The following is a 15,221-nucleotide window of genomic DNA, read 5'->3' on the forward strand; positions in this document are numbered from 1 at the left end:
CAGTGTTCCTGGCAGCGTACAGCTACCACATAATCCACAGGTCAGGAAAAGACATCACCCTCAGCCATTTCCCCCTTCCAGACTCAGCCAAAGACCCAGCGCCATCCAGTACAACACTACTCATAGAGAGCATAATGCCCAGACTGATGACATCATCAGAAATCACAAGACTCACAGCCCGTGACAAAATCATGGCACGGATTTCGAACTGGGTGTGGAGGGGATGGCTGGAGGCAACCCAAGGGGAGGAGTATCAGCAATATAAAAACAGACAAGCTGAACTGTCAGTTTTAAAAGGCTGTATACTGTGGGGGGACAGGGTAGTTATCCCCCCCACTAAGGAATAAAATACTGGAGATGCTATACGAGGGGCACCCCGGAATAGTCCGGATGAAAGCCCTAGCCCGAAGCTATGTGTGGTGGCCAGGACTAGACAAGGAAATAGAAACCTGGATCGCCACATGCAGCCCCTGCCAAGAAACCAAACCGGCACCCCCTGCAGCAAGACCCAGGAAGTGGGAGACACCTACAGCCCCATGGGCCAGAATACATGTCGACTTCTCAGGGCCCTGTCAGGGACAGACGTTCCTCATAGTCGTCGATGCATACTCCAAGTGGCTGGAAGCAATCCTAATGAAATCCACCACATCGGGGGCAACCATAAGGGCACTCCGATGGCTATTTGCCACCCACGGTTTAGCGGACATCCTTGTCTTGGGCAATGGGCCACAGTTCACTTCTCAGCCGTTAGAAGCCTTTCTGGCTGGACTGGGGGTCAGACATGCACTGTCAGCACCTGCTCACCCAGCCACGAATAGACAAGCAGAGATAATGGTCCGGTCAACCAAAGAGACACTACAGTGGATGGACCGAGAGGACTGGCAGTAAAGGATCAACAAAATGCTCCTAGTCTAACATATCACACCCCACCCAACAACACACCACAGCCCAGCAGAACTACTAATGGGATGGAGGCTGTGGACTATGCTTGACCGTGTCCACTCCAAGTATAGCACAGAGACATCCCCAGACTCGATGGGAAAGTGCAGACAGTTTGCTATAGGGGACCTGGTCTATGCTCATAGCTACACTGGAGGACCAACATGGATGCCAGCCAAGGTAACTGAGATCACAGGGCCCAGGTCCTACCGAGTGGAGACAGAAGAAGGAAAGCTATGGGAACAGCACATCAATCAACTATGAGGCCGGGTCTCGAACTCAGACAACCAGCCCAGCAACCGACACATGGCAACAGAACAACCCAGGCTCAGACACCAACCCCTGTACCACAATGGTGGAGACACTTACCTTGCAAAGAGGAAGTCCCACTGTGTCCTTTTGAGGCCTCAGGCTCGACGGTCCCTGACGCTCCACAAGTAGGCTTCGAGACTGTTCCGCAAGCAGGGACCAGAGCAGCAGTGGACCTGTCCGCTCAGGCCACCACCCCAGGAACAAGTGAGGTGCGCAGGTCCAGTTGCACCCATCGAAGCACCGCCTACCAACGTGATTACGCATGGTAGGTGAATGCTGATTGGATGACAATTACTAGGAGGGGAGGGGTGTTGTATATGACCAAATATGGCCAAGGAGTGGAGTCGGCTAACAGACTCCACTCGTTGGCTCAGCCACTGGCAGGAGAAATAAAGCCCCATCAGTGGCTGAAGCTTTGGACAGTGCCGGCTTTAAAAGCCAGCACCTGCCATGACCATGCGGCCTTTTCTGAACTGAACCTAAATAAAGCTACTTACCATTCCCGCTGTGTCCTGCCTCTCATTCACATGCGGACCCATCAAACAAGTTGCTCTTTTTTTATATAAAAAATTCAATATTTACATACATGGTACATTGTGAGTTTGCTTGTAAGCAAATTTTATGTGACAGACTGAGCTAGCCAATGGCAGATAGATTTCTGAATGAATCTGTGATTCTGTGAGCAACTCAATCTGCCTGCCTGCTTTGCCTGCTTGTGGGTAAAAGTTGCTCGTTTTTAATAAAAAATTCAATATTTACATACATGGTATGTTGTGAGTTAATTTTGTGAGTTTGCTTGCTAGCAAATTTTATGTGACAGACTCAGGTAGCCGATTGGAGATAGATAGATCTGTGAGTGAATCTGTGATTCTGTGAGCAACTCATTCTGCTTGCCTGCTTTGCCTGATTTCGGGTAAAAGTTGCTCTTTTTAAATAAAAAATCCAATATTTATATAAATATTTATAATATTTACATGCAAGCCATGCCCAGACACATGACCACCAAGCCACACACACAAATTAGGCCACACCCATAGAACCGGTTGTTAAGAAATTGGAATCCCACCCCTGCCTAGATCCCTCTCACAGTTATTAGTGTTGAGCTGAGAACTGCCTATTCTATACTGTGCATTTTGTTTTGTTTTTTTCATGCATAAATGCATGACCTTGAATTTTCACTGCTAAACTGCATCTTGTTGGCTAGGGCCTAATGCTCAAATGTATTAAATTCTCTATTTTTTATGTGTATAATTAATCACTACTGCTAAGGGTAGGCCTTAATTTAAGTGATGAAACTTATTTTGTTTCTATCAAAGGAAAGCAAAATTGCCAATTTTTAAATAAACAGAGATGAGTGAAATGCAATCCATTACTAGATTATTTTTCTCTGGAATGAAATAGATCAAATAGTCCTTTTAATGTACCAAAAATTTTGGTGGAAAATTACTTTTTTGTTTTGTTTCTTTCAAGTCAAACAGTCATTAATAAAAACAACATAATTTCCAGATTCTCCTAACTAGGGACAGCATGGATCAGTACCCCTTTTTAGTTTTACTGTTCCACCACCTTGGAAACTTGAACTACAGGTTGCCCTCAACTTATGACCACAATTGAGCCCCAAATTTCTGTTGCTAAGTGAGACAGTTGTTAAGCAAATTTGAATCACTGAATCACTGTAGTAACAGGGTTTTTAAGTGAATCTGGCTTCCCCATTGACTTTGCTTGTAACATGACTCCAGGACACTGCAACCATTATAAATATGAACCAGTTTCCAAACCTCCAAATTTTGATCACGTGACCATGAGGATGTGATAGTGGTCATAAGTGTGAAAAATTGTCATAAATCACTTTTTCCAGTGGTGTTGTAACTTCAAATAGACACCAACAAATAGTTGTAAGTTGAGGACAATATGTAATGCGTAATAGGATTTGCAAATAATTGTGGTCTGAATTCAGTCTATAACATTTACATAGTGTGATGCAGCATAATAGAGAGGCCTCATGTTTGAAAATCCTTTGGTGCTTATTTTAAATGCAGCATTTAACTGTAAAACCACTGAAGTTTCCTGGTCAGTAAATTTTTAAAAACAGTTCTTGATTAGTCTTCTCCCTAGCAAGAAGAACTAAGAAAACTACCAGGTTTCATGAATTCCATTCTGCATTAGAGTAATCAAAACAACAAATCTCAGAAATGTTGCTTTATTACTGCATGTTATAAACGTTCAGAATTGTGGTTTAAATACAATCTGTGTCACTTATCTATTCTCATAGATGGCATTCAGATGATAATGTTGAACTCTAATTGGGTTGCTAAAATGGTATAGTTTGGGCTGCTGAATATTCTTAATAGACATTTTCAACTAATTTATTTGGTTTATTGTATCATCCCCAGTTATAAAACTGGTTTTTGGTAGTTTTCTTATTTTGACCATAAGAGGGCATTCCAAAGCAAAATGGTCACAGAGAACATTCCTCTTTTCCATATAGTAGTTTCCTTTTTCTCTCCCCACAAGAGGGCAGTCCAACACCGCTGCCACTTTTTTAGTCTTTTAAGATGAAACTCTTTTTTAATGAAGAATCTATTAAGTGAATAATGTGTGAATTTATTATAATGAAGGCATTCTTAATACAAATATTCATGCATTTATTTAATTCAGTGTTGATATATATTTTTGATTTGACTTTAGTTTATTATACTGAGGGGACCAAGACAGTGTTTTTGAAATTCAAGCAAGTTGTGCTCTCTTCAGTGAGAAACACTGAATATATTTGCCTGAAATAGTGTAGGGGTCTTCTGCTTGAGTAGGGAGTTGGAAGATCTCCAACATCCCTTTTAACTCATTATTCTGTTATTCTGATTCTACATGCATACCACAGTCAAAGCTTCTTCAAATGTAAAGTTGTACTGTATGTTCCTAGTTTACTTGTGTGAAATAGATTATTGTAAGCTTTACTGAAAACATTGCAAAGTCTATGAGAAAATTGGCTGCATTCAAGTGAACTCCACCCACCATCCAGGAGACTTTTATGGAACCCTAAATTTCCATGAAACAGATGTTTTGAAAAACTCTTGGCTTGGTCAACTCTTGTCTTCATGTGAAATTGTAAAATCAGTTCCTAAGCTACTTAGAAATTTCTTGATTCAGTTATGAAAACTATGAGCACCACTATTCCTAGTTTTTCACTGATTTATTGTGAATATTATTAATCAATATTTTACAATTGTTTACAACACATTGCTAAGTATTTATTATTGTTGGAATTACTTATAAATACATGTGTTTTATCAAATTAGGATGAATATATTGAACAATTTTCCTAAAATTAACTATTTCAGACCAATGGTTCCCAGATATCATGCTTCTCCTTAAAATATCCTATTTTCCTATGTTATTTTATATAGAAAAAGTATATCAATTAGTACATCAAGAGGACCACTAGCAATAACTCTGGTTTGATCCTTCTGGATGAGGAGTACTTAAAATGCTTATAATACAAAGTAATATGACATTTCTACTTTCTATAGGCAGAATGAAGACTCATATCTCATAGAGAACTATGTTAGAACAAATCTGGTATCTCGTGTTCTTTATCCAGTAGTTTTATATATCTGTATGTGGAAAAACATTCAGTCACTTGAACTTGTGAGGCCATCCAGAAACTTTAAATTTTCTGCGTTATAAACTCTAGTTATATCTAAACTCTAATTAATTTTATGTGAGCTGTCAAAATGAATAGATTGCTTTGTAATTCACATACATACAGAACTGGTTACAATCATCTGATGCTCCTCTTTCTCAGAGGGTGGTTCAAAGTTTCAGGTTGATATATTTTTCTCCTCCCTCTGCCTTGCATCTTAGATATAAACTTTGAGCTCTCTAGAGTCTTTGCCAGTTCTCTTCTCAGACATTCAAGAAACAGAGAGACAGCAATATGGACTTCCTTTGGGTTTTTACAGTCATTATTTGTTTTATGCCAGTTTTTCATCTAGCAGAATCTTCCACTGCTCATTATGACAAGATTTTGACCCACAGTCGAATCAGGGCACGTGATCAAGGGTAAGCAATATGTTTGACATGGATAAAAATTATTGTAACTTTTGTTTTTGTGGAGTTTAAACAAAATGTTTATTGTATTTTAACTTATTAATAAGCTGAGTCTTGTTAATGTGACTCTCCAGAATACTTTGTTTTAGTTTTAAAACTTACGTAGCTATTCTACGTTTATCAGTAGATATGATAAGATAAAGTCATTGCATATTATTAAAATTATCACTTTTGCTTTATGAACTGTTTCGCTTAAACTATAGCCATGTGGCAAAAGTATTGGTTAATAATTGAGTTTTATCAAAATTTTGACACAAGAAATTCAGAATGAAAGGCATTTAATTAAATAGTTTATTAAATACATATATAATGTTTTTATGTTTGTATATTTTTAGTTACGATAAATACAATATTGCATATTTTGCAAAAGTGAACATTAAAGGATTAAATAGCAAATGCATTTTTATATAAAAGAAATAATTTATTACAATATTGTTTGAAATTACTAAAAAGGAATAATATTATAGAATGTATTCAAACGTATAGAGAAAATTATTTTTCAGTTTAAAATAATTCATTTTTATTAAAAATATTATGTTTTTGTTTAGTTGTGGAATTATTTTATTTTAATGATTTTATTTCAAACATGGATAATCAAATCAACCAACTGAATTATATAATATAGATATTTCCAATGGGAAAAATGAGAAGCAAAATACGTACCATTCTCCTATAATTTTACTTTTATTTTATTATTTAAAACATGTATATATGAATAAAGGCGAATATATGTGTCCCAGGAGAATGTTTCAGGATCCAATCTGGGTCAGACAGAACCTCTGATTCCAGTGACTGACCCAGATTGGCTTCTGCAACATTTATATAGCTGTCCATTTTATATCAAACTCTAACAGTAATCACAAATTCACCTGCTGGCGAGTTGATACATATTCATGTTACTAAACTATCATTTCTGCAGAAAAAAGGCTATATACTTTTCTATTAAATACTTGTGAGTATAATAAGGACAAATGCCTTCAGAGGCATTTCACAGAGTCATAGGGCTGGAAGGGACCTTGAAGTCTTACAGTCCAACTCCCTATTCAAGGCTGGAGTCCTTATACTATCCCAGCCAAATGGCCATCCAATATTCTTTGAAAACCTTTAGAAATGGAACACCACAACTCAGGGAAGCAAGCTGTTCCAGTGTTTAATTGTTCTCATTCTCAGGAAATTTCTCCTTAGTTCCTGATTGGATCTCTCTTTAATAGCTTCTACCAATTGTTTCTTCTCCTGCCCTCAGGTACTTCAGAGAATGAGTTGATCTCCTCTTCTATATGACATTCCCTCACAAGTACTGGAAGACAACTATCATGTCACCCCCTAATTCTTCTCCTTGATAGACTAGAACGTAGAACATAGAAAAATAGGGTTGGAAGGGACCATTTCAGACAAATGGCTGTCCAGTCTCTTCTTGAAAACCTCCAGTGATGGAATACCACAACTTTTGGAGGCAAGCACAATGCATACATAATGGACATGCCTAATTCCCTTAACTAATCATCATACCGTTTAGCCTCCAGATCATCTTTGTTGCTCTTTTCTGCATTCATTCTATGGTCACAGCATCTGTTTTGTACTGTGGCAACCAGAACTGGACACAGTATTCCATGTGCGGCCATACTTGTGCATTGTAGAACATTGTGAAATTGATGCTATCCCTTTGTTGATGAAGCCTAGGATTACATTGGCCTTTTTAACAGCTGCAACATATTGGTGGCTCATACATAAGTGATGATCCACTAGAACACCTCAAACCCTCTCACAGTTACTAATATTACCAATCCATAAAATTTAGTCCAGGATTCAATAATTCACTTCAGTCTATGCTATGGATGTTTCCTTATTCCTAATCTTATCCAGGTGTGACTTACTCCATTGCTGGTTTCAGAACAGTACCACAGAAGTACAAGCCCATTTTATCTGAAAACAAACAAAACCTGAAAACAAATAAAGCAAGCAGAATCTGTGGATGGGAATAATTGTCCAGTCAAATATGATGATGATATTATTATTATTATTATTATTATTATTATTATTATTATTATTATTATTATTATTATTATTATTATTATTATTTCTCGCACTGAGAAAAAGATTTTAGCTCTTGAATAGAGATAATGGAATGGCACTGTCACAACTATATGTATGTATGAAAGCTTAAGAGGCAATTCTCCAAGTATATGGATGGTACAATAAAAGCAAGATGATTTTGCATTGTAACTTGGCAAGGATTTTTAGAAATGTCTGCCATTGCCTGCTTTCTAGATCTACCCTTACAGACCTATGAAAAAGTAATTATTGGCATCCAGCCTTTAGTCATTTAGGCATGACAAAATGAGAATATAAGAGAAACAACTTTAGAATGAAAGAAATTACAAGCAAAAAGCTGACTGTTATACTTTCTGATCCAAAAAAATCTCAGAATGAAAAAAACACATTACTGGGACAACAGAAAATAGAGTGATAATTCCAGCAAGTAACCAATTTATCAAAGTCCCATGAGGCATCTTCTGTTGACTTCTTATTTTTTATTATATGGAGTCAGAGTAAATAATCCTGCACCTGCAGGATTGAAGGCTTTCATAAAAATGATGAAAGCAGTTTTCCATTATGATACAAACTTGGTCTTTTGCATACATGCACAAATAAGAAGACTGAAATTTGTGATGTAAAGGCCACAATATTGTTTTTGCTATTTGCTCACTGTCCAGTAGATTCCACTCCCTCACAGCCATATTAAAGTGTTTTTGCTGCAGGCTCTGAAGAATCAGAAATTTTGCATTGCCCTCACTTGCTGGGCCTTATTCGTATTCAAGTTACTAGGCCAGAGAGTCATGCTGCCTTACAGTTTTCATGTAGGACAAAGGGGAAGTGATTGGGAGAATCCTTGGACTGTGGACCTTTAGCCATATCTTCCATGCATAAATTGGCTGGAAATAAAAGGTGTCTTGAACATTTTCATCTGAATCAGTCAGTCAATCAGAATAGAGCTGAAAGGGACCTTAGAGATCGTCTAGAACAACCCACTGTTCAAGCAAGAGACCATTTCAAAAACCTCCAGTGATGAAGCACCCACAATTTCTGAAGGCAAGCTCTTCGATTGAAGGAGCTGGCAGATATTATCTCAGAACCATTGTATCATATCTTTAAAAAATCTTGGAGCGCTGGGGAACTACCACAGTACTGGAAAACAGCTGAATGTGGTTCCCACCTTCAAAAAAGGGGGAAAAAACAGACCCAGGAAACTACAGAGCAATCAGCCTAACTAGCGCCGTATAGAACATTGTGATCTTGATGCTATCCCTCTGTTGATGCAGCCTAGGACTACACTGGCCTTTTGGGCAGCTGCAGCATGAGAAGATACTAGAAAAAAAAAACAGATCTGTGAACATCTAGAAACAAACAAATAACAAATGGGTTTGTTAAAAACAAATAATGCCAAACCAATCTTATTTCATTCTTTGACAAAGTGACTAAATTAGTAGACCAGCAAAATACTGTGGGCATAGTATATTTAAACTTCAATAAGGCATTTGACAAAGTAAACCATAATCTTCTTATTGGTAAGCTAGAAAAATGTGGGATAGACAACATCACACCAGATGGATATGTAACTGACTGACAAACCGTACTCAACAAGTAGTCCTTAATGGTACTATATCTACAAAGAGGGAAGTAAGCAGGACGTATCACAAGGTTCTGTCTTAAGCCCAATACTCTTCAATATCTCCATAAATGATTTAGATGAGGGAATAGAAGGGGAACTCTCAAATCTGCTGATTATACTAAGCTGGTAGGAATAGCCAAAATTCAGAAGACAAATTCAGGATCCAAAAAGATCTTTACAGACCTTGAACATGGATGGGCCCTATCCAACAAAATGAAATTTAATGTGGAGAAAAGCAAGGTTTTACACCTGGGCTGGAAAAACCAAAGATACAAGTACAGATTAGGTGAAACCTGGCTCAAAAACAGTAATTGTGAGGGAGACCTTGGAGTAGATGAGCTTAAACATGAGTTTAACAGTTTGTGACAGCAGTCAAAAAAAGCTAATGCAATCCTTTGCTGTATAAACAAAGGTATAAAATCAAAATAACTGAAGTATTCGCACTGCTTTATACAGCCTTAGTAAGGCCACACCTGGAATACCGCATCTAGTTTTGGTCACCACATTACAAAAAAGATGTTGAGACCTTGGAGAAAGTGCAAAGAAGAGCAACTAAGATGATTAAAGGCCCAGAGACTAACACATATGAATAATGTTTGCAGTATTTGGATTTGGCTAGTTTAGAGAAAAGAAGGACAAGGAGGGACAATATTCCAATATTTGAAAGGCTGTCACAAAGAGGGGGCAATTTACTTTCCAAAGCACCAGAGGGAAGGACAAAAAACAATGGATGGAAACTAATCAAGGAGAGAAGCAACCTGGAACTAAGGAGCAACTTCCTAACAGTGAGGACAATTAACCAGAGGAACAGCTTCACTTTAGATGTTGTGGGTGCTTCATCACTGGAGGTTTTTAAGAAGCAACTGGACAGTCACTTGTCTGAAATGGTATAGGATCTCCTGCTTGAGCAGGGGACTGGACTAGAAGTCCTCCCAGGCTCTTCCAGCTCTATTCTAATTTTGATTCTGATTCTTTAAGTCCCTGGTTAATTGTTCTCAGAAAGTTTCTCCTTAATTCCAGGTTGCTTCTCTCCTTGAATAGTTTCCACCAATTGTTTCATGCCTTACCTTCTGGTGTTTTGGAAAGTAAAAAACTCCCTCTTTTTTGTGGCAGACCCTCAAATACTGGAATACTGCTATCATTCCACCTGTGTCCTTCTTTTCTCTAGACTAGCCATATCCAATTCCTGCAACTGTTCCTCATATGTTTTTGTCTCTATGCCTTTAATCATCTTAGTTGCTCTTTGTATTTTTTCCAAAGTGTAACATCTTTTTTGTAATGTGGTGACCCAAATGCCATTATGATGCAGAATTTCAGGTAAATTGAATTTCAGGTAAACTGAAATTCAGTTCCTTTCTCCCCTTTGGTCATTTATTCTGTTTGGAGAGTTGTTAGCACAGCCTCGATTATGTATTTTCCTGCTTCTTTGCCCCCACCAATTGCTCTTTTTTCTAAACGTATGGATTTGGAGGACTGATAGAAACATTTGTGTTTTTTACAATTCTCCCTTTTTTCTTCAGCCAAGAGAAAAAAAATTAACAGTACTCTTGTTTATTTCACTGATTTTTTTAAAAAAAGAAAGAAAAGATTAACGTTTTATCATTTCTCTGCAAAAATGTATAGACAACAACAAAAATATAGTCTAACAGTTATGGTCTAATTTGTGGATATGGTTTGGTGGTCATGTGACTGAGTGGGCATGGCTTGCTGACTGGGCATGGTTTGGTGGTAACATGACTTGGTGGGCGTGGCTTGTATGCAAATATTGTAAATATTTATGTCACTATTGAATTTTTTATTAAAGAAGAGCAACTTTTTACCCAAAATCAGGCAAAGCAGGCAGGCAGATTGAGTTGCTCACAGAATCAGAGAGTCACTCACAAATCAACCTTTCTGCAATCTGTTGCCTGAATTTGCACTGAAAAATAGAAGCTTTAGTCCTAAGGAAGGTTCAGCTCTTGCTCTCAGGGAAGCCGCCTAGGTGAAGGTGAAGCAGTACAACAGCAATTTAGCAAGAAATCCAACAATTTTCTGCTTTCTAGCTAATCTAAACCATGCAGCACAGCTGATAGTTGGAACAGCTGATCGTCAGGGGAAAAAAGCAAAAATAGCAACTTACCAAAAATTAGGCAAAGGCACAATGCAGGCAAGTTGGATAGTGTGCATGCAAGATAAGGAGTGACTGGGTGGGGTGGGTGGGGAGGGGAGGGGCCAGCCAGTGGCACAATTTGCCATTTCTCCAAACTGCACAGAATTGTGATACCTAGTTCTATAGAACCGGTCAGAACCGGTAGAATCCCACCCCTGAATATTATGATAAGCATTTTTCTGCTATGGTTAGAAAGATAAGCTGAGCACAAGTTTATTCCCAGCACACAGTGGACATTGTTTAATGTTGTTTTGAACTGTTCAGTTTTTTTTTCTAATCTCCCAAGTCAATTTTTGCCATGTATATGATTTAGCTGCTTCAGTAATGATATTGTTGGTGATGCAGTTCAGGGTGGGATCTACTGAGTTCCTATTGGCTAGTTTAGGCTGGTATAGGCATGCCTTCTCCCCACCAGTTGCTAGACGTAGGCCAAATTCATATTAATGGGTCTAGGATAGTATTGCTTTATACTTCTGCTTCTACAATATGTCAAATATAGTTAATACCATACATATATATCAATATAGATACATAAAGTGTCTGTTTAATATGACTGAAATATTTTAATATACTTTTATTTGCTTATGTTTTATTGTATTTTAAATTGTACAATGAAATCATACACTAAGGTCTAGTAGGCACTAGTCTAAGATTCCAAAGTTCAAGGGCAGCAATGCTGCCTCTTTCTAAATAATTCTAAAAATGTAAGTCTTCAGCAGTATAGAGGGCACCCTCAGTCGGGGTGGCTTGGAGCCAGCATTATTACTGTACGATCATAAAACGGTGTGTAATTTTCTGAATATGACTCCATTAAAGCAGTATGATGATGATCTTTCTGAATCAATTCAAAAATGTGAAAGATACCAAGCAATGGGTTCCCCTGGTTAGGAGGTACCAATGAAGCTACAGGGGAAGAGCAAAGAGACTATTATAGTAGCAGGATCATTCATGATATAGATGGGGGCAGTGGTGGAATTCAGCCAGTTCGCACCTATTCGGGAGAACCATTTATTAACTTTCTGAGCAGTTTGGAGAACTGGTTGTTGGAAGAAATCTCCTTTTGTTTTTTCCCCACTTTACAGGGCTAATCCTGTAAGGAAGGCAGGAAGGAAACTTTCTGCTGTTGTTTCTAGCCTAATCTTTATTGCTCTGCTTATAGAAACTGCCTCTTGACTAAGCCTTATTACATTATAAGAGCTAAAGGTTCTTGGCAGTATGCCCAAACTTACTGTTGCCTGAGCTTCTCTGGAATTTTCTTTTCTTTTCTCTTCTTTGCTGATACTTTGCTTTGCTTTATTAGGGGCTTGACTTTCTTAAAGGGGATGAGTGTTTTTAAGCTTTTTACACAGCTTTAGTGGTTCCTGGCACTATCCTTTTGGGGTGTACTTCCAAGAGGCAGGATGCAAGCTAGGCATTGATTTTTTTTACTGCCTTTCTGGGGGGCATGTAATCTTTTTTAAAATCTAGATGAGGTAAGTGAGATCAGCTATCTTTAAGTGGTGCAAATGGATCTAAGGATTGCTTCTCCTGCGTGTGAAAGGGTGCACTGGCAGTTCACTGAGCACAGGAGTCTTTTGTTTATGGGGATTCTTCAGTCATCCAGGTCATGGCTATCCCAAAGGTGCTTTTTTCAAGAGCAACTGGACTTTCTTGGTTTCCAGAAAATCCAGTTGCCTCTTGAAAAAGCACCATGGCATATGATTGCTCACTGATAATAAGATTTAAGAAAATAAGTTAGGGATATGGATCCTCCAATTCATTTTTGTTTTCTCTCATGATAATAAAGGTTAGTAACATGGCACCAGGCTTGAAGTTTATTTAGATATCTGTGGCATGTATTAATTTTATTGTGATTTATTGTGATTTTATTGTGACCAGGCTTGGGAGGCTTGTACCCGAGTCCCCTATATAATTTGTTAATTTGTCTCTTTAGCTTGGCATTTTGTAGCCCAAATATGCCACCCACTTTCTGGACAGCTTAAATGATCTCTCTGCTAAAGGGTTTCACTTTATGAGCAAGAGTTGGCTGCTGATAGTTATCATTGAATTCTAACTATTCTAATTATTCAAGGTGCTCTGGCACCCTGCCTGATTTGTAACTCTGGCTTGCAGGTATTTCTAATCTAATGATTGGTATTTAGGGCAGCTTTTTTCAAGCAAAGAAGCTTTTTGTATTTTTGTACAACTCCAGTAATCCTTGACTTATGACAGTTCATTTAGTGATCATTCAAAGTTACAATGGAACTGAAAAAGTGACTTATGACCATTTTTCTCACTTACGACTGTTGCAGCATCCCCACGATCATGAGAGGCTGGGCAAGGCAAAGCATCTTTTGATGTAAGTGTTGTAAAGTTGGCCATGCCCACCCAGTCACCTGCCCACCCAGCCACACCTATCCAGCTGGTCATTAGGGCAGAGAACCAGTTGTTAAATTATTTGAATCCCACCACTGGATGGGGGTAATTCGTAATGCTCCCCCAATCATTGACACAGTTCCTAGGGAAAAGTGATCTCTCCACTGTTCAAAGGTCTTCAAATTAGGAACATGGAATATCAATGATTTAAATCTAGGAAAACTGAACATTGTTAAGAACAAAATGAATAGGCTCAACGTTGATATATTAGGCATCAGTGAAGTTCATTGGACTGGCTGTGGTTTCTTCAATTGTGATGGCATGGTATACTACTCTGACAATGAAACTAACAGAAGAAGAGGAATGGTTTTCATACAATACTGCATAAAAATTGGCAGAACCATAGAAGGTTTTTGAACAATCAATGATAGAAAATGGCAATACATATCAACAGAAAACATCACGACATGACAATTCTGCAAGCTTACACTCCTACCTTGGACTCAGTAGTAGATAATATCAAAGAATTCTAAATTGAAATTCAGGAAACTTTGAAACAAACACCAAAGAAAGACATTGCCTATATTATTGCAGATTTCAATGCAAAATTGGGAGAAATGGAAGAAACAGGGATCACAGGGACCTTTGGTCTTGGTCAGGGGTTTGCAACCTTAAACACTCAAAGAGCTATTTGGACCAGTTTCCCACAAAAAAGAAAACACCAGGAGCCACAAAACCTGGGTGGGTGCGGCCAACTTGACATCACTCCCACCCAGTTACATGACCCGCTCCCCCAGCCATGCCTACCCAGGTTTTGTGGCTCCCAGTTTTCTGTGGGAAATGGGTATCTCTCTGCTCTCTCTTTCTCTCCCTGTCTCTCTCTCTCTCTCTCTATCGTTTTTAATAAAGTTTTATTGAGTTTTAACAAAACAAAACATCTTATTTGAGTACAGCATCGTTCCGGGTTATCACATTTCAATACAGACACAATTTCATATGCATATTCATCTTATGTATTCAACTTCATATCTTATTACTCTTTTTCCAACTTCTCACTATTTCTCCCTTTACTTCTCTTAATTTTCTTTTATGGTTATCTCATTTTCTTCTTATTCAATTGTATTTCTTTTACCCAAATTTCTATATCTTTTTATTCATTGTACTTATACTTTTGCCTGTCTTGTTTACAATTTCATATGTTCTCTTCCAACATTCTTAAGAAGCAAAATTCCCCCTATGATTGCCAATCGAAGTGCAACACCTTTAAATCTTATTGTTATTATCATATGAAATCTCATTAAACATTGAATTTGTGTATTCTAAAATTATAACATTCAAATTTCTAATATCTATATTATATCATATAGATCTCATCATTCAGATTCTGCTTGGTACTTCCCCTTGAAAATGTAAAAAGAAAAATTCTAAAAACATAGCAAAAACAATAGATAGATAGATAGATAGATAGATAGATAGATAGATAGATAGATACATACATACATACATACATACATACATAAACAAAATAGTTATTCAAAATCATTTTAGTACTGGTATGAACCTTGTAAATCTTTCTTGTTTCTTTTCAATATCTATCAATCTTTGAGAACAATTGAAATGTTTCCCTCCCTTCTTCATTATTACTTAACTGTTAATAAGCATACCATTGGATAGTCATACAGTTTTATC

General features: G+C 37.7%; 2 protein-coding genes across 5 annotated transcripts in view; both read left to right on the forward strand.

Moving 5' to 3' along the window:
• The window catches only part of YIPF2 (Yip1 domain family member 2), a 453,467-nt gene that overhangs the window by 154,932 nt on the left and 283,314 nt on the right, over positions 1-15,221 (forward strand). The window lies entirely within an intron of this gene.
• The window catches only part of POSTN (periostin), a 78,566-nt gene continuing 68,428 nt past the window's right edge, over positions 5,084-15,221 (forward strand). For 2 of the 4 annotated variants that reach the window (XM_026713296.2, XM_026713297.2), the window contains exon 1: positions 5,085-5,310. In XM_026713296.2, the coding sequence (XP_026569081.1) occupies positions 5,186-5,310 (125 nt within the window). In that variant the 5' untranslated portion in view covers positions 5,085-5,185. Of the gene's footprint in view, positions 5,311-15,221 lie in introns of all 4 variants that reach the window. The other 2 variants (XM_087926071.1, XM_026713295.2) reach the window with 2 other exon arrangements.

The sequence above is a fragment of the Pseudonaja textilis genome, chromosome 2 (assembly GCF_049901715.1).
Source record: "Pseudonaja textilis isolate UNSWEBS1 chromosome 2, rPseTex1.2, whole genome shotgun sequence".
Classification (NCBI taxonomy): Eukaryota; Metazoa; Chordata; class Lepidosauria; order Squamata; family Elapidae; genus Pseudonaja; species Pseudonaja textilis.